Genomic DNA, 12,612 nt, shown 5'->3' with positions numbered 1-12,612 from the left:
TCTCTCTCTCTCTCTCTCTCTCTCTCTCTCTCTCTCTCTCTCTCTCACACACACACAGATAAACACAAATTGCTGGGATGGGGACTGCTCTCTCTCTCTCTCTCTCTCTCTCTCTCTCTCTCTCTCTCTCTCTCTCTCTCTCTGTCTCTCTCTCTGTCTGTCTCTCACTCACACACACAAACACCAAGTTTTGCCCCTAAGTTCTGTGGTGACAACAATACGACTTTCTCAGAGCCTCAGAACACCTCAGATAAATTGGACGAGAACATCCTTATCACCCACAACTCTCTCTCCTCACTCGTGCATAACTCCCTTTCTTTTTGTTCCAAAAACAGTCTCCCGCATTCGCACAAACCAACAGAATGTTGCCCATAATAGAGAGGGCGGGGGGAGCAGATGCTCTGTTTGGCTTTGGGGAGTGCGTGTTTTCCATCCCTTTCTCAGCGTTCCTGTCCGTGTGACGTGGTTGGCCGGGAAGTGCGGAGGAATTCCAGGCGTTCCGACAAACTCCACAGTAGGCTGGGGTCAAAGGTCACTCACCTGTCTGCCAAACCCGCCCACTGGGCCTTGTTGGGGCGGGGGTGTGTGTGTTTACAGTGCTGTCTGTCCATCACGCCTTCCCTCGGCTGTAGCCCATTCACAGATTTGTGGCAATCGGTCCCGGCTCCACCTTGTTTCCGCCGTGTTGTTTCCTGGCAGCGGTAGAAGAAGAGGTGAACGGGGGCACACGGAATGGAATGTGACTGTGTGGACCCACGGGTTAGACGTGGAAGCAGTTTACGTGGTGAGAACTGGCCTTGGCTCCTAGACACAACTCGGAGAAACAAACACACACCCCTGCTGCAGCTGAACTACGGATCGTCTTGCGCTCTTTTCCCCTCGCTCATTGTCCCCAGATTGACTGGCCATTCTTAGACCAGGATGGAGGTGGCCTGTGGGGGGTTGTATGGTGTGTGGGAAACTAGTTGATGAATGAGTGTTTGGCATGCTTGCGCAGATTCATAGTTTGCCGCAATATCGTGTTTGTGAGAACGTGTGGGTTGGTGTGCCAGCGGGGTCCACATATCGTGGCATTGATTGGTGAGTGCATAGTGTATGTGTGCGCGGGTGTGTGTGAACACAATGCCCCACTTGTGTGCTATAGAATGGAGTTATGGCCTTTGTCCTGTCAGCATTCTTGTGCTCCTATTGGCCAAGAGCGCATGGCGGCTCCCGCAGGCTCGGGGACAATACCCCTCGCTCCCTGCCTCCCCTCTCTCCTCTGGGAGCCACAATGCCCCTCCTTCAGCAGCACCCATGCCTCTGAGATAGACCCCCCGGGGGGTGGGGGATGGGGGATATAAGTAATGACTTCACTACAAAACGTAGGTCACTGAAGTCAGTGTGTGTGTTTATATCATGTGGCCTCTTACCAAATCCATCTGTGACCTGCCCAGAGAGGAAATGTGCAAGAGAGAGGAGTAGGAGGCCAGAATGAAATGCGTTCCAGAGGTCAGCAATATTTTGTTCGTGGCGCTAAAAATATCCCGACTGTCATCCTCTTTCTTCCCAACAATCAACGCTCCCCTGCATTATATTACGCACACAAGCATGCATGGATGTAAACAAACTTTTTTTTAAAATTTTTTTTATCTCAAGTAGATTAGAGCAAACCAGGACAGGGTATTGTTGACATAGCAGAGAAACTGAGACACCACTGCTGATTGTTATATAGCCACGCCAACAGGAACCTGATGTCATCGACTCCCTATAGACAAAACTGTGCATCAACATGACAAGAGGAGTCTGAGTGACGGGCAGGTCTGCAAGTTAGCTTGGGGGACATTGGGAAAAGGGATCCCCTGGCAAGACAAATAACATTCTTCTCAAAACATAACAGGAAAAACAGTGGCGGTCGAGAAGTCGACACATACACACACCTTTGCACACCCAGCGGGCCATAAATAATGAAACAAAAAAACAGAAACCGCAATTTGCATTCAATGTGCTTTGCCAAGTGGAGGTGAAGCGTTTCTCCTCCACACTTCACTTGCACCTCTTGTTTTCAGCCACCACAAAAACCACCACCTTTCACAGCTGCTTAACACCTTCATAAAACCACCGGAATTAGCCTTTTCTTTTCTTCACCCAAACATCAACTGCTTTCAATAAATAACAGGTTGCAAAAGTGCATGGTTTTGTATTCGTGTGTATACTATTGAAGAGTGCGGGTGAGAGCACAGATGGAGGGCAGAGGTGGAGGGAGGGAGGGAGAGACTGTTAGCGTGTGGAGACATGAAGGCAGTGAAGGCCTGAGGACATGGAGGGAGAAAAACATTAAAAGATGATTCACAGGCATCGCATGGCACATCTACACATACCTCTCTCCCTCAGTCATTCTCAAACGCACCTCCATCTGTCCCCGAAACTCATCTGTCCTGTTGTTTACACCTTTCTTCCCCCCCAATTTTACCCATTATTACCCCCCACACTCCCCGCTGCTCACTTGGATTTAAGCGTAGATGAATAATCAATACATGAGATTGATTCTTTGGCTGCACGTGTTGTGATCATCATGGCTCGTTCAGGTAATATTTCCTGACGTATGGGTTAACTCCTACTCCTAAACTTGACCGGATTGGTGATGCATAAATGAGATAAATCTGTATGATTGTAAATTACTTGTGTTTAAAAACCAGACGTATTGTCTGGCAGGATCTAGGCTAACATGTTATGTGGCCTACCACCAGCCCACATTAACCAGCATGAAGCATTGACACCCACGTCAAACCAGTGTTTTAAGGCTGTCATTCTTAAATCTGTCACGTATACGCGCATCCATATTCACGACACGATCAATATGATCGTCAGGTCATCTTTTAAACTATAATCTGCTTCTAATCCTTTTTTAGGATAACCAGCGACCATTTACTTCTTGAGGACGGAGAAAAACAAATAGAGGTGGAAGGGGGGAAGATACACGTTCATAGTAACGAGAGGCGTGCGTTGTGCAACGCTGCCCTCTAGCGGTAGAAAGGGGGCTTTTCTATTTCATATCAACATAGCGGCAACTCTGTAGACCCCCCTAATAGCTGCTGGGTTACCTTCACCCGTTGCAGTTCACTTGTTGCGATGTCGTCCCTGATTGCGGCTCTCAACCCGGGCTGACGCGATAAGTTAAACCGCGAAAACGCAACGAACATTTCGGCAAGCGGCGCGTAACAAAAAAACTAACTGCAACAAGCAGCGGCGCGGCAAATGTCCACCTGTTGTAGTCCGGAACCGCACAAACATGTCCGCGGATAAGGAAACGTCGTCGCAGCCGCCGTTGCCGTAATCGACATCATCATCACCATCATCACCAACAACAACAACAATAACAGACGTCACTGGACGAGGACGCGCTCGGCGAGGCACCACGAGACGAGGGCTGACAAGATGGCGGTCATTTCGGAGTCAGATGAGTAGCGCCGAGCCCCGTGAAGGAGAGGTAGGTGTGACATTTTCGCTTGGATTTTTGCACAGGACGCTTGTTTGTGACGCGCTCACCGAGACGTCGGTTCCCTCTGAACGGAGGTATGCGTTCCCGCTGATTTCTCGCGGCGAGCCGGACGCAGGAAACTGACCTCTGGCTAACGCCTGAACTTGTCAGGATTATGGGAGTTAGCTAAACAGCTAGTTTAGGGCGAGCTAAAGCTAACGCTAGCAACAAGGACGGCGAGAGAGAGTCGCTCATCTAAAACGACCGCTCTAAGAGAAAAAAAACCTTACCCTAAGTTGCCGACGTCTGTCCGGACCAAGTGGCGTTGCTACTTGGAAATGTTTACGGGTAACAGCCTAGTTCCTGGACTGTGTAACCATACCACGTTTCTTTGTTTGTGATCTGAGTGTATTGCTTATATCGCATGTTGTAGTAGGTTACTTATCGTTGTATCAGTTTACACGCTGGGAAGGGGCTAACGTTAGCTGTCGAGACGGGTCCGTCGCTGTTTTCTGCAACGCGTGTGGTGAATTGGGTTTGCTCATTTGTGGCTTTGCTTGAGTGTGTTATTGTGTAAATGGCCAGCTAGCCAAGTTACGAGCGGGGGCTATTAATCAGTGCCACACCGTGCAGGCACAAGGACACACTCAAGCACGACTCGCTGACTTTGCGCAGTAAACTTTGGGGGGAATATGGATCACAGGTTTGGCCAATTCCCCGACACGTGATAACAACGTGTAGTCATTTATGTATTTATTGCCTGTACACACGTGACCACTCGCTTCAGTCGTAAATTGCGCGTGAAATGATTACGCCGTGATATGAATAATTGCATAATCCTTTCCGCAATCGAGACAACGAAGTGGACGTTACTGAGAGAAAAATCACTGAACCTCATTTCCACCACTGTGTTTCCCAAGCCTGTACCACCCATAAGTTAAACAGTGACGTTGGTTTTTTTGTCATCCTGACACAGCATAGGAGGAATCTAGTCGTATAATCGTGATTTAACTGTTTTCATAGGAATTACAACAGCAGGCTGTAATGGTAACACATTTTCATACACAGTTGATAGACAGGTACTTCAGCATCATGATGGGTAAACAGGCACCTTTAGTGGGAACATTCGGCTTTATCTCAGTTGTGATAATGAAGTAAGGAGATTGTAGAGCATAAAGGTGAACTGCTTTGAGCAGAGAGCTCTAACATCGAAAGTCTCTTCCTTCCTTGCATGCCTATTTCACTTCTCTCTCTCTCAATCACATGTGATACCATTCTGTCACTTTTCCTTTCTGTTATGTAGGCTGTATCTTAGCTGTTCCCTTTCTTTCCTTTTCCTCTTTTCCCTCATTCCCTGTGTGAAGGCAGTCCTGTACCCAGACAAAGGGTGCTCCACCCTCCAAGCTCCGTCCGTCTTTTGTTGGCCAAGCTTAAGTCCTCTTTTGCCCCCTGTGAGAGTGGATGATGGGGCTCATACTAACTCAAAAGATCCAGTTTCTGAACTACTATCCCAACCCCCAGTGATAAGAAAAAAAGTGAAAAGTAGCACAGAACAAGACTGTTTTGTTTATCCAGCACATTAACTTTGTCTCCCCTGACTGCGGTAATGCTTATTTAAGGCCCTTAAGGATACTTAAAGCTCAACCCTTATAGATTATTATGATCTGAGATGGTTTAATTGAATTGTTTTCTTCTGATGCTAGAAACAAGTGAAAAATGGAGACTAGTGTCACCGAAGTGCATGCTTAGAAATGAAATGTTTGAGTGTGAACTCGTATCATCTGTATTGGACAGTAGCAACAATAGTGCAATCAGCGTGGATTCTCACTGTTGCTCCAAAATCAGTATCCTTATTCATCGTCGACGGAGGTAATCCAAGATTTGTTCTGCTCACGTTTACATTTCTGCTAAACTGTTTACTGTCACTATAATCTGTTTATTTCATTTATGAATGGATGTTTTTCAAGCTTTGTTGACAATACAGTCCAGTTCTTGATTAACAGCCAAATTTTTCCCTGTCTGTCTTTGTTGTGATCTGGAAATGCTTGAGTCTGCTTGTTATATAGCAGTATCCGTTTATTTATCATGTCTTGTTACTGTCGCATAAAAATAGGATCATTAGGTCTATTACAATTGTTTCCAAGTGGCTGCTTTTTGTCCTGTAAATTATCCCTCTTCTTCCCATCTTTAGAAATTTGTTCATCTAAACAGATCTGTTCATTCTTCTCTCTAGATAAAACCATGCCTTGGGAGAGTCCCATTTCTCATCTCGCCATGATCATCATGGTGATCTGAAGCCAGATTGAAACTCTGACATACAGTACACGCATAGAGGCAGTCACTCATTGACAGACACAGCAAGCCAGCGAGGCAGACAGGCGTGTGTAATGGACAGATGTAAGCATGTGGGGCGGCTGCGGCTAGCCCCAGACCACTCCATCCTCAACCCCCAGAAATGGCATTGTGTAGACTGCAACACCACAGAGTCCATATGGGCCTGTCTAGGCTGCGCACATGTGGCATGCGGACGTTATATCGAAGAGCACGCTCTGCAGCACTTCAAACAGCAGCGCCACCCACTGGCTATGGAGGTTAATGAACTTTATGTTTTCTGCTACTTGTGTGACGACTATGTGCTGAATGACAATGCCACCGGCGACCTCAAATTGCTTCGGAGCACGCTCAGTGCCATTCAGAGCCAACGTTACGAGGTCACCACGCGTAGTGGGCGCACTCTCCGCTCCGCCAGCACGGCTTCCGATTCCGTCATGCCTTCTGGTGCCCGTGAGCTGCAGCTGAGGGACGAGGACCGGATGTTCACTGCCCTCTGGCACCGCCGCAGAGCACTTATGAGCCGTGTGTTCCGCTTTTGGTTTGGACTGACGGAGGGAGGAAAGAAGAGGGAGGAGGAGGAGAGAAAGAGGGAAGAGGAAGAAGAGCGTAGAAGGGAGGTGAGGGAGAGACGGCGCATATTGAAGAGGCAGTGGCAGGAGGAGCTTGAGAGTGCAGCTCCCAGGAAGAGTCGCCGCTTGCGCAGGCGAAACAAAAAGCCTGCAGACACTGTGGTTGTTATTCCATCCCCACGCAGGACTCGCAACAAGGCTAGCAGCTCTTTGACCCCCCCTGTCACCCGCAAACCCAGGACTCAAAGCCTTGCCACTACCACCCCTAAGAAGGTGGGTAGACCCAAAAAGGTGAAACCCAATCCCAAGACACCTTGCACCCCTTCATCCAACACCAAATCCAAACCCCGAGCCTCCTTAGTGCCCACCCATTCCGCCCCTGCTCCTGTCTCCCGCAAGCAAGGCACTAAACAAGGTGGCTCACCCTTCAAACGACGCCCCACAGTCACTCCCGGAGTGACAGGCCTGAGGAATTTGGGCAACACATGTTATATGAACTCTATTCTACAGGTGCTCAGCCACCTACATGTCTTCAGGGAGTGCTTTTTGCAGCTGGACCTGACCCAGGCACTGGAGCTATTGGCATCTGCTGTCCATGGCCAGTTGGCAGGGAAAGCTTCTTCCCAGTCAACCCTGGCCCAGCGAAAGGGCCTCCAGGTGAGCTCAGGTTCTGGGACAGGATTGAGTGGTGGGGCCTCACGTGGACGCAACATGGAGCTGATTCAGCCCAAAGAACCCAGCTCTAAGCACATATCCCTCTGCCATGAGCTACACACCCTTTTTCAGGTGATGTGGTCAGGTAAGTGGGCGCTGGTTTCGCCTTTTGCCATGCTCCACTCAGTATGGCAGTTGATCCCAGCGTTCCGGGGCTATGCGCAGCAGGATGCTCAGGAATTCCTTTGTGAACTGTTGGACAAGGTGCAGCATGAGCTGGAGAGCACTGGCAAGCACACACCCACAGCAAACGTGCCACAGACACAGAAAAGGCTCATCAAGCAGGTCCTCAATGTGGTCAACACCATCTTCCACGGCCAGCTTCTCAGCCAGGTACAACACACACACACACACACACACACACACGTAGATCTGCCTTCGTTGTCATATGGAGACTATTGGATAATATCACATTCATCATGAGCTTTGTCTAATTTGTTCATAATTCATGGACATGTGCATCCACTCAGCCTAATTGCATGGATAATTCAGCTGTCATTATGCACTTTGAAGAGTTGCATCATTAATTCCATTTTGAGGCCCTATTGGCTATGTCCCCGGATTAAATTAATTGGCATTTTTTAAGTATTTATCACAGGGATATTTGACATTGGCTGCCACTACTAACGGTGCTTAAATAATGATAGATTAAAGCTTATTGTTGGAGTCTTATTTTGAAGCCTGAGCCAATGGTCGTTTGAAATAGTTATACTTGAAAATATAGAAGCATACTTTTGGTGAAATGCAGCCTTGTACCACATTTTGAATTTGGTGGGAGGCAGGGTTGGGCTGATGGATGAATACATCAGGAATTGGCGATGGGCTAAGTCTGTAGCGGGTGGATTCTTTTTGGGCCGGTTTAAAATCTTTTATCTTGGTCATTTGAATATCTGCATCCTGAAGCATCCAAGGCATCAAGTGTGAGTCAAACAAGTTGCAGTGGAACATGCAGCTGGGGCTCAGTTCAGGTTATGTAGCCTACGTCGGGCAACATGAGCCCCCAAGACCAATCAAGGCATGGTGGTGATGATAAACGTGAATCATTTGACAGCCTAGCAGGTCAACTGTTATTCCCACCTATTTCTTCATATGGAGACTGCAAGCAACGGCGTTGTTCATTGAACCGAAGCATGTTCTAAACGGCAAAAGCATTTTGTGTCGCATGTCATCCTTTGTGTGCACACCTATGTTGGTGTAATTCTGAGGATATTTTTTGGTGACATGCACTGCTGAGTCTTGAGTGCACTAGTCATAAGGACCATTTTTATGGTTCACTGAACCACCATTCAGTGCAGTAAGCACAGCAGAACAGTGAAGATTCTGCAGATGTCAGAGTTGAAATCAGTACGCATTTGTTTGGTCAGTAAAAAAAATCACACACGTAGCAGGCCGCACAATAAAAAAATAAAACAAAAATAAATACGAAGAAAGAAAGAAAGAGGTGATTAGACTATCTGCTGCCTTTAAACAGTCTTTAATCAGAATTTTTTTTTCAGTGCTCCTAAGCCCTGCTTCTCGAATACATTGGCAGTCACTGATTGAAGGGGTGGTGGTGGCCGATAGGAAAATTTTGACAAAATGCCCAATCCTAGTGGGAGAGAACATGCATACGAGTCTAAATGAATACTGCCGGGTCTTTGAGTGAGAAGAGTTTGCTTCAGGACAAGAGATTAGTGTCTACTTGGAGAGGCTGAGCACACACACTCACACCTGCTCTGAGTGAATAGGGGGCTATGTGTGTTTGAGGGAACCTCGGGCCTGAGCCCATTCACCAGGAATTGACTCAGCTGTCTTTGCACTGACTGACAATGATGATGACTATCATTATTTGGAGTTAATCATCAAACTGTGTAGGTTGAAGTGAATATCAGATTCCCCCTGTTATCAGCCAGTTCTTCTTTATTTTTAAACCGTAGGAAGTCTTGAGAGTGAAACAATAAGGGGCGAGCCAAAGAGTTGTGAGATTTAGTTTTACATGGGTTTTTAAAGGCAGCTCTCTGACCAATGCAGGCATCTTCAGGCACATGCTGATCTCCCTCCCTCTCATACACATTCAGGTGACATGCCTGGCCTGTGACTATCACTCTAATACCGTGGAGCCTTTCTGGGACCTGTCTCTTGAGTTTCCTGAGCGTTACCATAGTAACAACAGGGAATCAGCCGCGCAGGTGTCATGCCGACTGACGGAGATGCTGGCTAAGTTCACGGAGACAGAAGCACTGGAGGGGAATATTTATGCATGCGACCAGTGCAACAGTGAGTTTAAAACATGCAAATGCACATTCTACTCTTTTCAAAATTTCCCTCAAATTTGTGGAGATTGTCGTGACCGTCCAAGCTGTTAAGTTGTGTTGGCTTGTGTAACCATTTGTCTCAAGAGTGTGACAGGGCCAGCATGACACCCAGTGGTGTGAAAGGAGCATTGCAAGTTAAGTTTCTCTCTTGTGTGTGTGCAGCTAAGCGGCGGCGGCTCTCCTCCAAGCCAGTCATCCTGACTGAAGCACAAAAACAGCTAATGATCCACAAACTGCCTCAGGTCCTTCGTCTGCACCTCAAACGGTTCAGGTAAGATGTCACACCAAAGCTAATTAGCCTATCGTTTATTCAGCTGGGTGCTGTTTCGTCATGTCTTGAAGCTTGCTTCCTGCTAACCCACCAAAGCTGTCACCTTATTGCTAAAGTTGAAACATACAGCTTTGGAGCTTTGACTTATGATTGTGGTAATAACCAGTTTGTTGGCTGGCCCTCTATGTTTGAACTTAAGGTGGTCTGGACGGCACCACCGGGAGAAGATTGGAGTCCATGTTAGCTTTGACCAGCTTCTCGACATGGAGCCCTACTGTTGTCTAGACCCCACCCCTAAAGGGGCAGCCTGTTCCAGCCCCAGCAGCCCCAGCTCTACAGGCTTGCCACGGCCCAAACATTTCCTCTATGAGCTCTCTGCTGTTGTGATGCATCATGGGAAGGGCTTTGGCTCTGGCCACTACACTGCTTACTGCTACAACACTGAAGGGGGTGAGTACAGAGTATATCAAGAAACATGCGCAGACATTTTCACACACCCAGTGGTTTAGTTAAGCTAAAGCACATGCTTCTTGTGTATATGCTGCAACATTTACAATCTGAGATGACTATATTTAAGTTGAGATGCAAGCCTTTTGTCTTCCTCTCCTGCAGGCTTCTGGGTTCACTGTAATGACTCTAAGCTGAATGTGTGTTCTGTGGAGGAGGTGTGCCGTGCCCAGGCCTATATTCTCTTTTACACACAACGTGTCACTCAGGACAAAGACAGGCTGCTATAGGACCATAATCTACTAGCCTGCCTCTAGACCACCCAGTGACATCAGCACAGCCCCATCAATCACTCGCTCTCCTCTTTTTATGGGCATTTGATATCGTGGCGGGATGGGTCCTTTATATTTTCTAGAAAAAGACTTTTTAAAACATTATTTTTGTGAACCTGTTGCATATGGTGTTGATATGTTGGTGTTTTTTAAATCAGTAAAATTAAAATCGTATTTGTTTAGATAATGTACAGCTGTATTTTATAAAGAGAGTATCAGCAAGGTGTGTCTCAGTAACAGCCAACAGACTTTGGCTAGGTGTGACTATGTACAAGTACACTGATGAGCCAAAAACATTATGACCACTTGCCTAATATGCTGTTGGTCCTCATGTGCTGCCAAAACAGCGTTGACCCGCTGAGGCATGGACTCTGTAAGACCCCTGAAGGTGTCCCGTGGTATATGGCACCAAAACGATAGCAGCAGATCCTTCAAGCCCTGTAAGTTACGAAGTGAAGCTGCTGTGGATCGGAGTTGTCGGTCCAGCACATCCCACAGATCCTCAATCGGACTGAGATCTGGAGAATTTGGAGGCCAGGGCAACACCTTGAACACCTTCATCGTATGTTCCTCAAACCGTTGAACAGTGTGTGCAGGGTGACAGGGTACATTATCCTGCTGAAAGAGGCCACTGTCATCAGGGAATACCATTGCCATGAAGGGGTGTACCTGGTCTGCCACAAAGTTTAGGCAGGTGGCACGTATCAAATTGACGTCCACACAAATGGCCAGACCTTGGGTTACCCAGCAGAACATTGCCCAGAGCATCGCACTCCCTCCACCGACTTGTCGTCTTCCAACAGTGCATCCTAGTGCCATCACTTCCCCAGGTCACTGGCGCACATGTACATTGTACTCATCAGACCAGGTGACCTGCTTCTGCTGCTCCAAGGTCCAGTTCCGACCGAGCGTGCCCATTGTAGACGCTTTTGACGGTGGACAGGGGTCATAATGGATGCTCTGACCGGTTTGTGGCTACACAGCCCCTTACGCAGTGGGGTGCAATGCACTATGTGTCATTACACATTCATCTCGTAACATCGTTAAAATGTTCTGTGACTTGTGCCACAGTATACTTTCTGTCAGTTCGGACCAAACGGGACAGCCTTTGTTGCCCTTGCGCGTCGATAAGCCTTGGTTAACCAGCACCGTGCCGCTGGTTTGTCCCTCCTCGGAACACTGTCGGTAGGTACTCACCACTGCTGACCGGTAGCAGACCACAAGCCTTGCCATTTCAGAGATGCTCTGACCCAGTCGTCTGGCCACAATTTGGCCCTTGTCAAAGTCACTCAGGTCTTTACTCCCGCCCATTTCTCCTGCATCCAACACGTTGCCTATGAACTCATTGTTCACCTACCATCTAATGTACATGTGCCCTTGTTGAAGATGATCAGTGTTATTCGGCTCGCCTGTGAGTGGTCATAATGTTGTGGCTCATCAGTGTAAGTCAAGTCAATTTTATTGGTCGATCACAAATTACAAATTTGTGTCCTCTATAGGTTGTTTTCAGGTGGGGGGGGCCTTTTCTGCACGTGTTTGGCTTTTTGATTGTAAATACTGTTCATAAAATTAAATCAAGCGAGATGTTTCCCATAGTCACTTTAGATAGTCAACACAAAACTGGATGTAGACACCATGCTGCTCTATCTCATTCATTATGGCCCGGTTTTGAAACGGCTACCTTGTTATCTCGACACTGGTATGGATGGCTAGACTAGCTGGCTATGGTTGGAGAGATACAAACAAGATGGCTACGCCTTGCTTTTTGTTTGCAATACATGTGAAAGTCTAGATGTTCCTCATCCAATCCTTCCAGAAGTTCATGTCTACAGAATAGGGAGTCTATATTTCTGAATAGACCCTATGTTGGATCAAGCGTAAAATCCTTACATGAGCAGGACAGCAGTTTTTTTGTTGTCCTTAATACATAATGGTCTGTCAGGAAACGCCTTATTGGCTGACCTCGAGCCAAAGCATGGGGCAAATGCTTGTAATCTCTCAGCTTTTCCAAAATGTTTTACAAATTGCTGGATGTTCTTTTTATCCTTTGAAAAATCGAGAAAACGTTTGTTTCCAAAGGGATATTTTTGTGTGTGTGTGTGTAATTGCTGCCACTTCACTTCTTCAGAATGTAAATGTCATTGAATCGGAGGGAGTCTTGTTATCCCCAGCTAGCAAATTAGTGTTCTAG

General features: G+C 47.2%; 1 protein-coding gene across 1 annotated transcript; it reads left to right on the top strand.

Annotated features, from left to right (window-relative positions):
* The first annotated feature begins 3,373 nt into the window (after positions 1–3,373).
* On the top strand, positions 3,374–11,238 carry usp44 (ubiquitin specific peptidase 44). Its single transcript, XM_056275975.1, has 6 exons — positions 3,374–3,469; positions 5,694–7,410; positions 9,135–9,333; positions 9,534–9,642; positions 9,842–10,092; positions 10,255–11,238. The coding sequence occupies exons 2-6, from the start codon at positions 5,848–5,850 to the stop codon at positions 10,377–10,379; spliced, it is 2,247 nt and encodes a 748-aa protein (XP_056131950.1). The 5' UTR covers positions 3,374–3,469; positions 5,694–5,847; the 3' UTR covers positions 10,380–11,238.
* Positions 11,239–12,612: the final 1,374 nt, after the last annotated feature.

This window comes from Lampris incognitus, chromosome 3, assembly GCF_029633865.1.
Source record: "Lampris incognitus isolate fLamInc1 chromosome 3, fLamInc1.hap2, whole genome shotgun sequence".
In the NCBI taxonomy this organism is placed as follows: Eukaryota; Metazoa; Chordata; class Actinopteri; order Lampriformes; family Lampridae; genus Lampris; species Lampris incognitus.
Note: the sequence above shows the minus strand (reverse complement) of the source record. Positions and strands in the feature narration are given on the sequence as shown.